At 42.5% G+C, this 19,065-nt stretch overlaps 1 protein-coding gene across 4 annotated transcripts in view; it reads right to left on the minus strand.

Moving 5' to 3' along the window:
- NAP1L1 (nucleosome assembly protein 1 like 1) overlaps nucleotides 1–19,065 on the minus strand; it is a 64,789-nt gene that overhangs the window by 41,263 nt on the left and 4,461 nt on the right. For 3 of the 4 annotated variants that reach the window (XM_030214133.1, XM_030214134.1, XM_030214132.1), the window contains exons 2-3: nucleotides 11,479–11,512; nucleotides 3,083–3,171 (exon numbers count right to left, since the gene is read on the minus strand). In XM_030214133.1, coding sequence (XP_030069993.1) covers nucleotides 3,083–3,171; nucleotides 11,479–11,495 — 106 coding nt within the window. In that variant the 5' untranslated portion in view covers nucleotides 11,496–11,512. The remainder of the gene's footprint in view (nucleotides 1–3,082; nucleotides 3,172–11,478; nucleotides 11,513–19,065) is intronic. The other variant, XM_030214135.1, reaches the window with a different exon arrangement.

Consider the following 19,065-nt stretch of genomic DNA (forward strand, 5'->3'; position numbering starts at 1 on the left):
TATCCACAATGAATATTCATAAGAGATTTGCACGCAGTGGAGGCAATGAATGCAAGTCTCATGAAAACTCGTTGTGGATACCCTGAAAACCTGACTGGCTGGGGTGCCTCCAGGACCAGGTTTGGGAACCACTGCATTATTGTATTAACGTGTCTACTGTATGCAGTCTCAGTAATGACTGTATACCATTATTTTACCCTGCCCATCTTCAAATCAAATCGTCAAATCATTGCTCAAAACCCACCTCTTCAATGTCGCCTTCGGCACCTAACCACTACACCTCTACTCAGGAAATCTAGACTGCCCCAACTTGACATTTTGTCCTTTAGATTGTCCTCCTTTGAGCAGGGACCGCCCTTCCTTGTTAATTTGTACAGCGCTGCGTAACCCTAGTAGCGCTCTAGAAATGTTAAGTAATAGTAGTAATTTTTGTGCCCTCTTGAGGCCTCAAGTTCTACCACAAATTTAAAAAGGCAAGTAGAGCTGCAGAGCACAAAACTCAATGCTTAATCCTGTCTTCCCAATATTCCACATTCCATCCAACTACTCTCACCACTCCTGATATCAATTCCTATTTCTAACAATCTGAAAGTCCTTGGAGTTATATTGGATAAATACTTATCCCTTGAAGACCACGCAACATCCATCACCAAGAAAATGTTCAACATGATGTGGATGTGGAAACCTTATCTCCCCTTGAATACCTTCCACAATTTGGTACAATCCACGGTACTCACCCACACTGATTACTGTAATAGTATCTTCGTTGGATGTAAGGCCCAAATCATGAAAAAACTTCAAAACTGCCCAGAACACGGCAGCTAGACTTATGGGAAGCCTAGATTCGAAAGTGCAACACCCCTCTGTATGAAACTTCATTGGCTCCCTATTAAAGAACGAGCCAACTTTAAGGCCCTCACACTAATCCACAAGATCATCCATGGAGTATCACCAAGTTACATGGTCAATCTATTAAATCGTCCATCCAGAAACAGGTCAACATCTTCACGAACATACCTTAACCTGCACCTTCCCAATTGCAAAGGACTAAAGTACAAAACATATCATGCATCTAACTTCCCATACCTGGGATCCCAACTCTGGAACGCTCTACCCAGATACATTCTATCAACTAGTGAATACCTTCCCTTTAGGAAACTATTGAAAACCCATCTATTCAAACAGATTTACCCGAACAACTTGACCTACCATAAACAAACATCCCATTCATTTACCGGTTCATCTAATCATTAACAATGACTCAGAAATTACCTCCTACCAACCTTATTAACCTCCATGCTCTTCCCCTACCTCTCTATCACTCCACTTCCTTACCTATCCTCTCTCTCATACCTCTTTTATCCCATTTACCCCTTGTTCATTTGTTCTACCACATACCTCCTTTGTTGATCCTGATACTACAGATTGTATTCTCCTGCTACTATGTAAGCCGCATTGAGCCTGCGATGAGCGGGAAAGTGCGGGGTACAAATGTAATAAATAACCTTTGTTCTCTCTCATGTTTATTCTCTATGCACATGTAATACTACTGATTTTAGGAAAAGTTAAGAGTTCCCTTTCTGAGCACACTACTAGAATTCTTACCCACCAGACAACTGCAACTGGCTCCTCATCAGGTCTCATTAAAGCCTCTCCACGTAAACCTAAAATTCAGCTGCATGATTTTTTGCCAGTATCTACAGCTATACAACCACGCTTCAGATCACACCACCAGCTCCCTTATTTTGTTTCTGCGTAGAACAAACTTCCCTACTCAATCTGCAGCTCCTCTTCCCCCCTCTATACACTCAAGGGTCACTTTTACCTTCACTGCATCATATCTGGAACATATTTCCCCACTTGAGTCAGGCCGTTTCTATTCAAAACGAGGCTAAACAGCTACCTACTTTTGAAGCTTTTCTTATTCAAACTTGCCCACTCAAGGACTGATGTAATGAAGTGTAGGAGGCTTAGCAGACAGCTTAGCACAGGTTCTGTGGACAACCAAGTTATTTATGGTTTAGGAGTTTAGCTAACTGTGCAAAGGATTTCATAGAAATCACTGCTCATTTAAACCTAATGAAGTAATTAGCTATTAAACCCAGGAACAAAGTATACACACAATCAAAGGCTTAAATGCTGTGATTTTAGCACAGAGGAAATAAAAAATTAGCTTGCTCTTCTGTGGCTGGCACTTGAGAGTTTTGTGCAAATATGACTTATCTACACCTCTTTTACTGGAAAATAGATGAACAAAATGTCTCAGGGATTAGCTTAGGTTATTGCACTTCTGAAGGTGGTATTAAAAGCAGGTATTATGGCTGTGAAACGGGCATTGCATTCATATACCTATGCGTGACTGGAATATATGTGCATGCAACATTTCCAGATGCAAGATACTGAGAATCAGTGCACAGCTTCCTGACACTAAAGTAAATGCCAATATGTTTGCTCTCCAATGAAGTAATGAAACCATATGCTAACATGAGATGTGCCCTGAGCTAGCAGCAACTGTCTTGAACACAAATCGGCAGCTGGATTAACATGAGCACATAATGGAAATGCTATTCTATGCATAAAATGGATACCAATATTTATATGCATGCAACTTGGAGTGCCGACAATCTTAAATCGAACGCACACAGGTCTGAGCACAACAGCCCAGCACAACAACTCCTCACTTCTTACCCGTGTTTTTTACATAATCCAGAAAATTGTGGGTCTATGTTCTTGGTTAAAAAGGAAAATCCTCACCAACACATGAGCTAATCTTTCACACCTCTCCAATCATGTATCAAAATCCCAGCATTCTCAACCTTTTGGTCATCTGTGTACTTCACTGAATAGCTAATAGCTTCATTAGCATGAAATGGGATCTGCACTGTGTCTACGAAGGCTTTTCAACTGTGTGCCCACAAAATTGTCTGCTAAAGGTGAACTAACCTGTGTGCAAAGCCTAACACTTAACTACATCTGCCCCTAAGTTTGTACCTGATAGCAGTAGCATGCCACCAATTCTGCACATTAAAGTGCAGCGTATTAATGTAATCTTACTGTTCATCCACAGTGCTCAAGTGGGTACCTTTGCTGTTTGCATCTTCACCAGCTTCTTCTTCTTCTACGTCTTCAACATCTTCCATGTCTTGTTGATCCAGTTCATTCTGTTCTTTGCTGTTTTACAAAAGTGTATATTTAAAAAAAAAATTCTACCAAGTTCAAGAGCATATTAAACAAAATAAAACATGGAAAAGAAAATAAGATACCTTTTTTTATTGGACATAACTTAATACATTTCTTGATTAGCTTTTGAAGGTTGCCCTTCATCAGATCTGACGAAGAAGGGCAACCTTCGAAAGCTAATCAAGAAATGTATTATGTCCAATACACGGCTACCACACTCCTCTACTTAAGAGCATATTAATAAATTGCCCAGACTGTGCCACTGTGCAAGATACTACTAAAGTGATTAGAAGGATATACAGCATTTCTAAAAACTTAAATGTATCTCAAGTACATTAGAAGATTCACCTCTTCCAACAAGTTATTTTTCAATTCTGCAACAAGGGAAAAAAATCCTCCCTGTCGGATTATATATTAAGTCATTGGATCTATCACAAATTAGACTTTGAATGTTCTCACAAGCACCAACCTCCTAGAATCATGTAACATTTTCTAGGCTGGTTTACTAGACTGAGCTTATTTTCAGCCTAATTTAGGGCTAAACATAGGTGCCTGCATTTACATCAGCTAGACACTAGTTAGAAAGCTCAGATTAGGTCAGCAGTGCAAGATTGTTGCTGAAGGAAAAATTATGTTCTTACCTGATAATTTTCTTTAGTCATACCAAACCAGTCCAGACTAATGGGTTATGTCCATCCACCAGCAGGAGACAGAAAATAGTTCCAAGTACTTTGCCCCTTAAGAGTATCATGCAGCCTGGAATGCTCAGCATTTCAAATAGCCATGGTGCTCTCAACTGCTACACAGAAGAGGAAGCAGAACCCACCGGAAAGCTAAGAACATCCAGGCGGTAGATCTTCCAGGGTTACTGTGTGACCAAGGGCAGCATGCTACACATCAAGGAGAGCCACTGCCCTGTAGCAGAAGCAGTGGCTCGCTTGTGAGGCACAATCAAGAGCGGTTGAGACCTGACATAGGCATATGGTCTATAGAACAAAAGGAAATGCTGCCCCGAGATGAAAAGATCCCTTGCCTCCAGGAGCAAAAACGACTTAAGTCACAGCAGGGGTGGAGGCGATCCCTAGAAGCAGCAACAAGGTAGAAACCTAAACGAAAAGCAGAAAGGAATGGCGTCTGGACTGGTATGACTACAGGAAAGAATAATCAGGTAAGAACATACTTTTTCTCTTCCTTGTCATCAATACCAGACTAAAAGCTTGGCCTTCAACCAGCCTTTAATGGAAGGGAAAGGGGAAAAAAAAAAAAAAAACAACAACAACTTTCGTCTCACACACAAGAGGTGACACGGGCGGCACATACTGCAGCAGGGACAAGTTTATCCACTCCTACCCTAGCTGAGAACATTTAATCATCTCTGATCTTTGCTGTGCTATTAAAATGTTCTATTATGGGAATCGTTTCAAAAAGGCGGTAAATAAATCCTAACAAACGAAATAATGGGATGTAGCAAAGCAGAGAGCAGTAGGGTGGGATGCTCAGAGATCTCAAAGAGGGACAAGAAATCAAAGCCCCCAAAACAAAAGGCAAAGGCACCAGGAAGAGAGCCAGTGCCCTTAGAGCTTGAAGCAGCAGCTTAGGGAGTTACCAAAAGCCCAGAGAGAGGAAACAACATACCACCCTCCGAGCCAATGCTGTGTAACTCCCCACCATAGCAGAAGACTGGAAGCAGCAATACAGAACCAAAAATGGCCTGGACCCTAACCAGTGAGCCAAATGCACTACACCCCACTTTTAACAAAGACATTGATAGGCGCAAAACGAGCCAAAAGTCCCCTAAAGAAAGGCAACTGAACCGCCACCTTCCGGTATACATACTCTGAACTCTCAGAACATATATGTAAACCCCTCCTCGGAGGCAAAGGATCACTCAAGAACCAGAGCCCAAGTCCTGCCAGCAGCCAAGAATAAACTCGCAGCCTGAAATTAAATATATTTCACCATTTGTACCGTTTTCCAAGCTAAATGTTGGTTTGATGTGGTTAACGTAACATATTACAGATCGTGTTACGGTCAGTGCAGGTCTTGGATCAGGGTCGTAATGTTCAGGCACTGTTGTGTTGTCCAGTGGTTATGGCCTAAAGACAGCCAGCCACAATCTGACCAGAGAGACGAGAGCAACACCCCCACAGCCAGAAACAAAGATCTTCAGAAGGGGTGGGGTGAGGGTGAGAACCCCAAACACTCCTGAAGAACAAAATGAAAGGGACACCACACATCCAGAATGAAGTCCCGCTAGGGCTCTCAGAGGAAGACCCGAGCAGGCCCCAGACAACCCACATCAAGAGAGAGTCACGCCTGGCTCGAAGGAAAAGGGCTTAATCTCCGAAAACAGCACCAGGCTTAACACTAGAGACAATACAATTCTCACCCGCTATAGACAGCGAGGTACACCCTGTAGTTACTGTCTGATAAGGGGCTCGGTTCAACCACAGAGAAGTAACAAAACTCGACCTCCAGAGATTGAGCCAGGCCCACCCTCCAGTGACAAATCAAGGCTGGCGCCCCCACCCCCCCAAAAAGGATAAAGTCTCAACATCAAGACAAAACATACCAGAAGCTAGAGATGGAGTCAGGCAAGACATGCCACGATGGAGAAGGATGAAGGCTCAAAGCAAGACAAACAGGGACGGGCCAGAAGATAATCATGCAAGGAAACAGAATGGCAGCCCTGGGCGAACCAGTATGTAAGCACAGTAGGAGGCAAATGGCCACCCTCTGCGAGACCAGATATCAGTTCAGCCAAAGACAGGCTGTCCAGTCTGCCCCCCCAAAAAAAAATAGGATGCCAGCCCAGACAGTATGGCTTGAAAGAAGCCAAGAAGGTAGACCTGACACTGCCAGCCCCTAAAATAGGCATACCCAACAAGAGAGAGAATGGCATTCAAGATAGAAATAAGGTGCAATGCAAAGAGCTCAGACGCTAATTTTGAAAACAAAAAGAATGCCTGCAACCGTCCTGCCAAATCAAACCACAAAGAAAAGGACAGCAGCCCCCGAAGACAAAAAAATGAGAAGTTGAATCCCAAAGGATCTACCCTATAAGAAAGGCAAATAACACTGCCAAGGCAAACTGCTATTGCTTCTGAATACTCAGTAATGAAGCAGAGAAATGGAAACCCAGCGTGCAGGACAGCCAGAAACAATTCTCTAGGGAAAACGTAGCAAGGTGGTTAAAAAAATTATTCTCTAGAGATTGAAAAGGCAGTCTAGCAAAGAGAATTCACACTCAAAGAGAATGAAATTAAGGAACCTGCAGAAGGTATCCTTATGCAGTAAAAGCATGAAGAGTACTCAGGACTGAGAAAGGCTATAGCTGAATGTGTGCTGGAGGAAGCCAGCAACCAGCATGGCCTGAGGGAGAAACGGTCAACCCAGCTTTCTGCGCAGGCTTTTAAGCCAAGCCCCTCCGTGGCTCCTCCTGTTGCCCAGCGGGGAGCCTCTGGCGATGGGGCTTGACCCTTCCCTCGCCTGCCCCCGCTGGGCTTGGTATGCATGCCCGTCAGGGGCACGGCGCCATGTTAGTTTTTTGCTCCATGCACCCTGCGCGGCACTGCGCCTTGCGTTTATCTCACAGTGCTGGAGTCAAGTAAGAAATACAACACCCACAGGCTAGACTGCTGCACAAAGCCTGATACACAGACAGAGAAACTGAAGACAGGTTCAAGCCATCATCCTGCAAGGAGGGACATTTACTTTTTTTTTTTGTACTTTAATTTTTTTTCTTTTAAATAAACGCGAAGTCAAATAGCACATCTGATGCTCCTAAAAACGTTCTGGTACTGCCACCGAAACAAATAAAAAGCTGTAATAGCCCCAAAGACTAGCTAGAAGTGAAGGCGATTTGAGTGAAGCATAAAAAAAAAAAAAGCCCCCCAAAGTTGCCAAAAGCAATCCCTAGGGCCAGATGCACTAAACTTAACGAGCCAGCAATGTGGTTTTTAAACTGGTTCTAGCCAGTTTAGTGCGCAAGTAGTAAACCGGGACATGCACCGAAAGGTTCTATGAGCCATTTTCCTGTCACGGTAGCAGCTAACGAAAACGGAATGCAAATGAGCTTATTACTATTATAATGTGAATGCGATGCACTATCGTTTCCGACCCCATGCAGCGTGGAAAACCTAACGAGAGGTCTGCATCTCTCGTTGGGGCTGCTGTGAGTGGGACCCATGCAGAGATGGACACCCATCGCAAAAATCAGAAGGAAAAAAGTCCCAAGTGCTCGTCAGGGACGTCCTTTCAAGTGCTAACACTTGGACGTCCTTCATTCAAAAAAAAAAAAAAAAAAAAGGACGTCCCTAACGAACACTTGGACATTTCTTCAGATTTTGTGATTGTGTCCTTTTTGGATGTGTTTTTCTTACATGCCCGAAATGACCACCGTCAGAGAGAATCGGGACGTGCGAGGACGCCCAAATCAAAACTATTTGGACATCCCTTTCGATTATGCCCCTGCAGGTCTCTCTCAGCCAGCATAACGATTGGCTGCTCTGCGCATGCTCAGCTAGCCGACTGGCTTCCCCTCCTTAGGAAGGAAACTGCGTGCAAATGAGCTAACAGCGAGCAGCTCATTTGCATGCTATTTCCTTCATGCATGCTCGTTTTTTACTGATTCGCTAAGGGATCAGTAAAGGACGGGTTCTTTCCGTGGAGTTAGTGCATCTGGCAGGAGAAAAAAAAAATAAAAATCAGGCTGTAAACAGACGGGCGTCTGCACTCAACCGTTGCCCCCACTAGTGCATCAGCAGACACCAGAACCATCCATGCCTGTGCTAAAAGCCTTCCCACAAACAAATGGACTCTGAAGGCACTCCCGGGAGGGCAGTGGAAAACAAAGGTCCAATCAAGAAAATACTGGCTGAAAAGGGTGCCAGCACGCTGGGAGCATAGCGGACACCAAAAGCCTGTCAAAAATTTAAAAAGAAAAAAGTGTGCCATTCTAACCAGCGAAGAACCCTCAAATCAAAACAATCCACCAGGAAAAAAAAAAAAAAAAAAAAAACGAAACAGTGCTGAGATGAGCAATGGAAACTTTTTTTTTTTTTTTTTTAAATACAGAAACAGCTTACCTCACACCAGGAGAAAGCCAAAAAGTGTGTCACAGTGCACACAAAGCAGCATATGTATTTGCCCAGATGCAAATACCAACCTGCACCTCCCCACAGCCTTAGGCAAGATAGGGGAGGGGGAGGGACCCAGTAAGGAAAGGAGGAAATGGGACTTGAAATACCGCCTGAGGTTTTTGCAACTACATTCAAAGCGGTTTACATATATTCAGAAAGGCGGAATATCAAATCCCATTTTCCTTTCCCTTCCCCCATCTATGGGGAAAATAGGAGCAACCATCCTTATGAAAAGTTTGTTCCTTAAAAAGGTATTGTACAGCTTAGTTTGTAATGAATAGGCCCAACTCATTTTGTGCTAATATTACTGCACAAACACAAAATGACAAACATTAACATATCAAAAAATCTAAATTGTGAAACAGTTAACTACTTTTTAAAGTTACAAAACTTACAATTTCTTAAATCACCAATTGTCTACCACCTAAAAACAAAGACCTGAACATATAATTAAATGAAAACATTTTAATGATTAGAAATGGGGTATTACATTTAGAGCCTAGTCAGATTCAACTTGGCTCTCAGAATTTCTAATGTGATTAAACAGTTAAACCTCAATCCATCAACCTGAAACTAAACAGCCTGTTTTACCGTGAACTTGAAAAATTCCAACTGTTAAATTGAAGACTCAGACAAAACACCAGAGTTTTGGCAGCTTTCCTAACTATACTGAGGGACACTTGTGTTCGCTTTCTAAGATTGCTGTGTGATAATAAACTGAAGTTAATGCAAAGCCACTTTCAACACAGATGAGCTCTTACAAGTTATATCTCACTTCTCAGGCAGCTCCTTGTGACTCTGGGCAAGTCACTTAACCCTCCATTGCCCCATGTAAGCCGCATTGAGCGGGAAAGCGCAGGGTACAAATGTAACAAAAATAAAATAGATACTATTGGAGATTCTACATGGAATGTTGCTACTGTTGGAGATTCTACATGGAATGTTGCTATTCCACTACCAACATTCCATGTAGAAGCCTGCGCGGCCACATTGGTGATCTGCAAGGGCCGACTTCTACATGGAATATTGCTAGTGGAATAGCAACATTCCGAATCTCAAATAGTAGCAACAGTGGAGGAGTGGCCTAGTGGTTAGGGTGGTGGACTTCCTGGGGAACTGAGGAACTGAGTTGGATTCCCACTTCAGGCACAGGCAGCTCCTTGTGACTCTGGGCAAGTCACTTAACCCTCCATTGCCCCTTGTAAGCCGCATTGAACCTGCCATGAAGGGGAAAGCACGGGTACAAATGTAACAAAAATAAAATTAATCTTAAATTAAAAATTCCCTTTTTGCATCCAACTTGTTTATTCAATTGGTTGACATCTGGGGTTTCAAAGTTATATGCTTTTGTATTTGCAAGTTTGTAAAAAGCTTGATACACAAAGTTATAACTTTTCTGAGCTTGTTCCATCTAATGCACCTTCACCACTTTTCCCCCACAGTTAATATTGTGGTCACATCTTACGTAATTCCTGTCACATCTTACGTAATTCAATTTCAACTTTGTAAGGTGACCTAACAAGGGTGCCTCAGAAGGTACAAAGCATGGTTATCACAGCATATCAGGTGGTGTTGGGACACCAAGCTAGTTGTAACTTATTAGGCTGAGCAGAACTCTTTTCAAAACCGTCTGCAGAGAATAGAATACGAACATGTCAAACTGGGTCATTGCTAAATCTCAACTGACATCGCTTAGAGTTCTGCAGGTACTGAAGTCTTTGGAGGCACAAATTGATAATCCAGTGTTATCTACCTATGGATAGATGAACATGGAACAGGCCTTTGACTAAAATGCATATTATATTAACAGAGGGTGGGGGGGGGGGGGGGAATTATCGGCAAAAGATTATAGTTCAACATACTGCTAGAAAAGCTACTACTTCTGAGGCTCAAAAGAGCAACTCTACAAATATCCCTCCTGTATAAGCAAAACTAGTGAACCAGCCAAGACATTTGCTCTACAAAGGCTTTGAATTACATTATATTGGAAGATGTGACATTTCACCTTTTGAATGTCATGTCGGGACTTGATATTCTGCCTTTGAGGTTTTTGCAACTACATTCAAAGCGGTTTACATATATACAGGTACTTATTTTGTACCAGGGGCAATGGAGGGTTGAGTGACTTGCCCAGAATCAGAAGGATCTGCAGTGGGAATCGAACTCAGTTCCCCAGGATCAAAGTCCACTGCACTAACCACTAGGCTACTCCTCCACTGCATAGTTCAAAGCAGTTATTTACTTAAAAGTGAAGGGTCCGACAAAAGTGATCAAGGAAAAAGTCAAGAACAAGCTTTAAACCAACATATAACATACAATAAGCAGTGACCACTTATTCAGTTGTGCAAAGCACCAAGATTGAATAGTAACCATGAGAAAAGTAGAAGCTTCTACACAACAAAATTCACACAGAATTTTTTGTGAATATTTTGGATGAGTGGAACCATGGCAACTTGTGTAGTAGTATAACATTCCTGGATCACATAGGCATAAAAGGTTGCAGTAGCTGGCCCAGCAACCACAAAGTCTGGATAGAGAAGGGATCATTGGGAGTTCAAGGCTATGGAGAGGAAGTGAGAATGAACCTGCAAGGGCCAGAAGGAAGAGTACAAGTCATGGATGAGCTTCAGCAGGGGAATGTGCAAAACTGAGAAGGGGTGAGGAGGGGGAATAGATATTGATATTACAGTATTCCTGGATATAAATGCAAAGCAAGAATTTAAAAGGTCAATACAGTCACCGTTGTGTATTGCAAAGCATGTAAAATATCCCCAGGAGTAACATTAGTCAAACTGTAAAAGGTCAGAAAATGACGATCTTACTTTCAGATTAGGCATCCATAGGTGGTATTCACAGCAGGCATCAAGTACAGGAAAAGGCGGCAAAGGATAAATGGAAAAAAAAAACACCACCCAATTTTCCAGTAAGAAGCATTAGGAGCACCAACTGATACTCCCAAAAACCCTACTCCCAGAATATCTAATCATAAACCATGCTTTAATGTGCCCCATCTCCACTACAACTCAAATCTACTCAAGCTATAAAAAGCAACTAAGCATTAACATACAAGCTAATCTATAAAAACATACAATTTTACTAAAATCATGTCAATCCAGTCCACAGTTCATTAAATGTATGCAACTAAGTTTATACTTACTTATCTACGTCTGCCATGTTAAAATTCACAATACCTGGCAAATAAAGGGGGGGGGAGGGGGAGAAAAAAAAAAAAAAACGATTTTGAGATTAAAGTAATTGAAACTGATTTCATGTACAGGCTATTGTAAAGGGAAAAAAGTATCAAACTTGCAGCACACTACTCAATGTTATAATCAAATCTTTCAAGCTACCAAATTCAGCAATCGCATACTTAGGACATTAAAAAAAAAAAAAAAAAAAAAGCTATACCACCTATACTACAGAGCATAGTAAGCAGAATGGTGCAGACCAGAAGGGCAATGGCAGTATTTCTGTCCCCCAGAGTCAGCAACCTGAGAGATGGGGACAACGACAGACCTTATGTTTGGCCCTCCCAAGCAAAAGTGTTCTGCTGCCCCTGCAATAGAGAAATGTTTCCCAATGATCAGATGTGCCTTGGTAAGCCACATAGTAAGAAGCTCACCAAAAACGCGGTTTTTAAAACAGGACTTTTCTGCTTAAGGACTGTTCATATTCCGTTCCATCACTCAGGGAGAAGTACTTTTTCCTGCCTTTAACACTTGCCCTGTTTATTCTGAAGCCAGTAAAAGCAAGCTAGTTAAGACATAGCAAATAGATATAGTAGTGTTAAAAGCTGTTACCAAATGCAGATTAAAGATGCAATGACTTTTAGGAAATCATTTCCCAAGCAAACATCCTAAGAAAGATCAAATTGGGGAACACATGTAAGAAAGCAGGCTGGAAACCAGCCAGGTAGCTCAGGTATCTCAAGCGGAAAGAGAGGGTTAAGCAAAAAGTAGGAAGTTACAGTTAAAATATTAAGTTTAAAGATTTTCAGAAATTTCACAGTTACAGTGTATGGTGGGAAGGGGGAGTATGGCCCAGGTGTTTTCCAAATCAGCCAGGGAACTACCAGATACTGCTTCCAGTCCTCTGGTACCAGAGTCAGCAAGGTTTACTCTCAAGGCGTCAGTCTGTGGCTCACTGGGATGGTGTATGAATGCTCTACTTTTGTGCATGGCAGAAGCCACCATCTTGTCCCATCAGGGAGCCGTTGCAGACAGCAATGATTGCTCAAGTGGGGGGACTGATACGCCTCGCAATGTTTGAGGCTGTCAAAAGACCTGCAGTCCGGAGGTTTACGGTGATTTATATTTCCCCTATTTGTGTGCAGGTAGATGGGTCCTTTCTGTACTATGTCTGGAGAAGGCTCCCCAGTGTCACTGCTCATGCTCTCAGCGCTTCCTCCTTTGGCAGGGAGTCTGCCTGTCCTCTCCTGAACGGGGCCAGACCCCTTAACTTCAGTCCTTGAGTGCCACACACAGTCTCGTTTTCAGGACAGCCATTAATTACTACGCTCTTCATTGAAATATAAAAAGCAAGTAGGATCCCGTAGGAAGAGTTAGGGGTTACAAAGGATAGGCAGACTGGATGGGTCATTTATCTGCTGTCATGTTTTTATAAACCAAACTTGTACTGTGAAAATCCTAAAAAGCCAGTTCTGTACACAGGCTTTGAAGTGACACTGCCTCCTCTTCATTCTCTAACAGCATTCCTCTGCCAAATCTATACCCCAGATGTTATCACCTTTCACCTGTACTCCTACTTCCATCTGACCCTACAATAAAGAAACTAATAGCATGGGAACATACCCAGTATACCTGAAGGTTAACTCACCTTGAGCCTACTGCTGAAAAACGTGTGAGCAAAATCTAAAAAAAAAAAAAAAAAAAAAAAAAAAAAAAGTGCACACACTTTGGCGTCATCCTCCTTCCCCACTACAGAGTTCCTGTTTAGTACAGGTTGGGGGGGGGGGGGGGGGGGGGGAACTGAAGGGACTCCACCTATACACAAATTATTGCTGCAAAGAAGACCACTTGGTACTGATTAAGATGGCTGGCAAAAACATGAACAGTTACTGATTTCTCCTCACTAGTCCAAATTGGGAGCCAAATGCCAATTAGAGAACCCCACTTTCCAAACTTCAGTACTAGCACCTGGAATCAGTAGTGGAAAGCCAAATCTCTAGGAAATACGCAGCTGACTTCAAATCGATTCTATAGGACCACTGACCGATCTCACTAATTTCGATTAAGAAAAGGCTCTTTTTAGATCTATGACGGTCCCTAAGATTCTCTGCAGTATACTATCTCCAAGGATTTAGCTACAACTACTACTAACTAACATTTCTAAAGCGCTACTAGGGTTACACAGCGCTGTACAATTTAAACATAGGACAGTCCCTGCTCAAAGAGCTTACAATCTAAAAGACAAGAGAACAATCTAAAGACAAGTGAACAATCTAGAGGACGAGTGAACAGTTAATCTGATAGGGTGGATAGATTGGGGCATTCTATATTTCTCAAGCGGTTAGGCGCCGAAGGCAGCATTGAAGAGGTGAGTTTTAAGCAGAGATTTGAAGATGGGTAGGGAGGGGGCCTGGTGTATGGGTAAAGGAAGATTGTTCCAGGCATTGGGTGAGGCAAGGCAGAATGAGCGGAGCCTGGAGTTGGCAGTGGTGGAGAAGGGTACTGAGAGAAGGGTTTTATCATGAAATTACTGAATGAGATGCTGAACCACATGAACACAGTATAATCTTTATATGTATTACTCCTGCCAGAATTCTGTGCCCAAAATTCTAAGAACAAAAAAGTTTCACGTTTTTTTTTTTTGCAGCCACCTCCCACCCACAGCAGAATTTTTTTTACATAGCTGTTCCCCTCCCTCCAGACACCCCCACACACACCTGATGTACGAACAATAGGAGCTGCAGCGGGAGTACATCTTTGGGAGCAGGATAGAACGCCACCTCTTTCCTGCGTCACTGCCGCTGCGCTTTTTCAAAATGGCCTCAGAGACTTCAAGTGGTAATTTCATGAGACTACCGCTTGAAGTCTTGGTGGCCATTTAGAAAAAGCATGGTACCAGCAGGGCAGGAACGAGAGGGGTTCTTTTCCTGCCCTCCAATGAGGCCACCAGGGATTACACAGGTAAGCCCGGTGCGCGGGCAGGGGGGGGGGGGTGTCAGCTGAGCAGCAGGGGATCTGTCCTATTCTGAGCTCCCCAGTCTCGCAGAATTAATGTACTGTTTGTTAAGAAACAATGTTTGTTGTCTCCAGCAGGCAGCATCATTAGGCAGGTTTTTTTTTCTTTTTTAATTCTTTATGGTTTAAGTCCCAGCTATCTAAAAGCTTTTGTGGCAATATATACCCCCTCACAGAAATTTATGGGGAAGGTTCAGATCAAGCCAACATCCTGGTTCTTAACACCTCTCATATAATTTGCAAAGTACTATTAAGACACTATGGGCCCTATTTACTAAGTTGCGCTATACATGCGTTAGCATTTTTAACGAGCGTTAACATGTCGACACCTACAATATCCTTATAGATGCCTACACGGTTAAGAGTGCACATTGATTGTAGGTACGTTAAAAATGCTAACGCACCTCAGTCAACAGAGCCCTATATTCCTATAGAGTACAAAAGAGTAAGAAAGGGAAAAAGCCTCAGCACCCACACCTCCACCAACATTAACACTGGGTAGAGGCACGGGTGCTGAGGCTTTTTTCCTTTCTTACTTTTTTGTACACACTAATCTGTTCAACAGCTAAGAACGCTGTAAGGAAGAACTGATATCTGATAAGATGCAATGTCATCACAAGAAGATGTGATATCATCTTGTTAGATATTATAAGAAAGTTGATGCACGGCTCCCGATGAAGCATGTAAAGTGAAACGGGTTTGGCCACCGTCGAGCCATAGCTAAGTGCTCAACACTGAGCATGCAAATAGGTGGGAAAATGTGGGATATAAATGCAACAAATAAAATGTTACATAAAAAGAGCATGTTTGAAAATAAAGGAAGATTGGAATTTTAAATACTGATTAAACATTTATACTGGATTATCTGAGTTAGAGCCACAGTAGCCCTTCCTCCTTTTGTTGCTGCTCAGTTTTCTTGCACCCAGCTGTTTCTCTGTCAAGATGGAAGTGTCCCAGTGATCATAACATGCTTGCTTTCCACAGTACTCTTAGGGCCATGATTCCAATGCTTTACTTCTGATACAAGGATGCTTTAATGTTTTCATAAATATGTCAGTCCCAAGCAATGATTCTGTGATGAGGAAAGTGATCCTGAAGTACCAAGACCTGCAGTCTGAGGCCAAGATAATATGGCAGAAAAATACAGAGAGATTTCCCATTGTTTTGGGTGCCACAGACCTAGAGAGTTTCCAAATGCACAGTTGCCTATACATTTCTGACTCAATCATGGCTTTTTTTCTCAAGTGCTTGAATGCATAATTAACTTTTTCTAAGAGAGGACCTACTTGTGATGGGATGCACCAGTTGTTCAGAGCAGACATTGATTTCTGCTCTAGACCCCAATATTTTTATTCATTTGTCATTCCACTTTTCCTCAAAGTAATCTATCCCTGGAAGTAAGCTATGAAATATATCTGGGTTTATAAGCAATGGCTCTCTCAAGTATACCTGGCTTATGTTTTAAGGACTTTTCCTCCAGGAATGTCCAATCCTTGAGTCCTGCTACAGTAGTCTGATCGAGCCCTCTAGCAACAGATTTCACAGTATCCCACGTATACCTTTAAAGTTCAGTGTGGTTCACAAAACAAGGCCACCCCGTGAAAATGATCAGCCTCATCTCATAGAAAGGATAAAACACCTCCCTTTTTCATTATTACTACTACTACTTAACATTTCTAGAGCGCTACTAGGGTTACGCAGCGCTGTACAATTTAACAAAGAGAGACAGTCCCTGCTCAAAGAGCTTACAATCTAATAGACAAGTGAACGGTCGGTCCGATAGGGGCATTCAAACTGGGGCAGTCTGGATTCACTGAACGGTAAGGGTTAGGTGCCGAACGCAACATTGAAGAGGTGGGCTTTAAGCAAAGACTTGACGGGCAGAGAGTATCTATTATTACTTGCTGTGTACTTGCAAGCAGCAACTAGTGATCCTCTTCCCTCTATATTTTCTTCAGATAGAAGTGCACCATCCACACCCATTTAATGGGCTATGCTTTCCCAAACCACAGCTCTACAAATCCTGGGTACCAGGACACCACGGTGACTAAAAAGTCTGTCTAATATTCAAGGTATTTTTATTTCACTCTAGCCCTAAAGAATCTATGGCAGAGCCTGAAGGACAATCTGTCTTCTCCCCCCATCGCCTCACAGTAACATAGTAAATGACAGCAGATAAAGACCTGTACCGTCCATCCAGTCTGTATGCGATATTTTATATCTATACCAGAGTTTGATTTGTCCCTGCCTTTCTCAGGGCACAGACCGTAGAAGTCTGCCCAGAACTGTTCCTGTACTAAAAGTTCACTTCAGCCCATCCATATCTATTCAGCCACGATCAGAGCGCAGACCGTAGAAGTCCGCCCAGCATTGGTTTTACTCTCCAATTACCGGTGTCGCCGTTAGGTTTGGGAGAGATTGGGGAGAAGTAATCTCTGCCACTGAAACTTAAGCTTTTCTGCTGGCTGCTATTTTCAAAATAAAGTCTATACTTGATAGTTTGTTCATGGCTTTGTAAACCTTGTCTGTTTACTGTTAAGAAACCAAACTATTACATTCTTAACTCCCTTAACATTCACAAGGGATCACTCACTAAACTGAAAAAAAAAAAAAAAAAAAGGAAGGTAAAAGCCTCAAATAAGCTCCAGACCATCGTCCTCGGAGCTGAAACTTTTATCAGCATAAAAAAACGTCCGTAACAGTAATTTTTAATGTTCATCATTCAGTTTCAATTTATTAATTTTTTTTACACCCATTTTAAATCACACTCATGTTATTTGTTTATTGGTTTCTGCACTTGCAATAGTCATGGAGAGAGCCATCTTCAAATTTCACTTGAACATATCGGATCCCAAAACGACAGCCAGCATTTCGCTCTGCTGCTTCAGGTTATTGCCATCTGGGATTGCTGCTTAGCTTGGTTTCATATTTAGTCATTCCCTTCACTCTCTATATTGATAGTTTATTTACTGTTAGCCACATTGAACTTATGTTCAGGATAATGTGGGGTAAAAATATCAAAATAAAGACCTCTCAAACCATATCCACAGATCCAATGCCAGCAAAAGCAAAATACTACAGGATCTCACCCACAGTGTACCTGTCCTTTCCATTATCACTGCATACCGTATTAGAAGTTTACTCTTACAGCTAGAGAAAACTCATCAGTTGAAGCCTTCCCCTCTCTATATAAAGATAGGTTTTCATGATTTATGGCTAAAGCCCCTACACCAAGTTACAACTATCAAGTTTAGTCATGTATTCTATATGATTAAAAAATATGATAAGGCACAGGAACCAAATACAGGAAAGACAGAAACTGAACATTAACCTTTCATATTCTGAAATAAGTTTAGTGCCGAGGTATCTTGCACTTAGTTACCTGGGATCAAAACTCTATTTTCTTCTAACTCCAGAAGCAGATCACCTACAGCCCCATTTATAAATAAAGGGGTCAAGTGGTATGAATCATGTTGACCCACTTTTAAAGTTAACAAATAGAAGCAAGACAAAGAAAAGTGACCTTTAAGACTAATAAAACATTCGACCTTGTTTACTAAGCCACACTAGCGTTTTTAGCACACGCTAAATGCTCGAGTCACTCATATGTTCCTATGGGCAACTTAGTGTTTAGCGCATGCTAATCGTTGGCGCACACTAAAAACGATAATGCACCCTTAGTGCTGCTTAGTAAACAGGGACCTTAAAGATCTTATTTTCTTTGTTTTGTTCTATTGCTATTTATTACGTAAACAAAAGGGACTAACCCACCCACATCGCAATACAAAAATTCTAAATACAATGCTCAAGAACAAGCAGTTAATCAAATTTTCCAAATATTTTACATCACAGGTCAACATTTATAAGACATTATAAGAGTAGAGGAGTGGCCTAATAGTTCATGCAATGGGTTGCAGACCTGGGGAACCAGGTTTAATTCCCTATGCAGCTCTGTGTGACCCTAGGCAAGTCACGTGGAGGGGCATAACCGAACGGGGCACCCAAGTTTTCTTGAGGGCGTCCTCGCAGGACGTCCTCGGGAAGGGGTGGGGAAACCCGTATTATCGAAACAAGATGGGCGTTCATATTTTGTTTCGATAATACGGTCAGGGACGCCCAAATCTTAACATTTAGGTCGACCTTAGGGATGGTCGTCCCCGCTTTTCAACGATAATGGAAACCGAGGATGCCCACCTCAGAAACGACCAAATCCAAGCCATTTGGTTGTGGGAGGAGCCAGCATTCATAGTGCACTGGTCCCCCTGATATGCCAGGACACTAACCAGGCACCCTAAGGGGCACTGCAGTGGACTTCACAAATTGCTCCCAGGTGCATAGCTCCCTTACCTTGGGGTGCTGAGCCCCCCAAAACCCACTACCCATAAGGGGTTAAGGGGGGGCCCCTACATGTGGGTACAGTGGGTCTGTGGTGGGTTTTGAAGGGCTCACATTTACCAGCACAAGTGTAAAAGGTAGAGGGGGATGGGCCTGGGTCTGCCTGCCTGAAGTGCACTGCACCCACTAAAACTGCTCCAGGGATC

This window comes from Microcaecilia unicolor, chromosome 9, assembly GCF_901765095.1.
Source record: "Microcaecilia unicolor chromosome 9, aMicUni1.1, whole genome shotgun sequence".
Taxonomy (NCBI): Eukaryota; Metazoa; Chordata; class Amphibia; order Gymnophiona; family Siphonopidae; genus Microcaecilia; species Microcaecilia unicolor.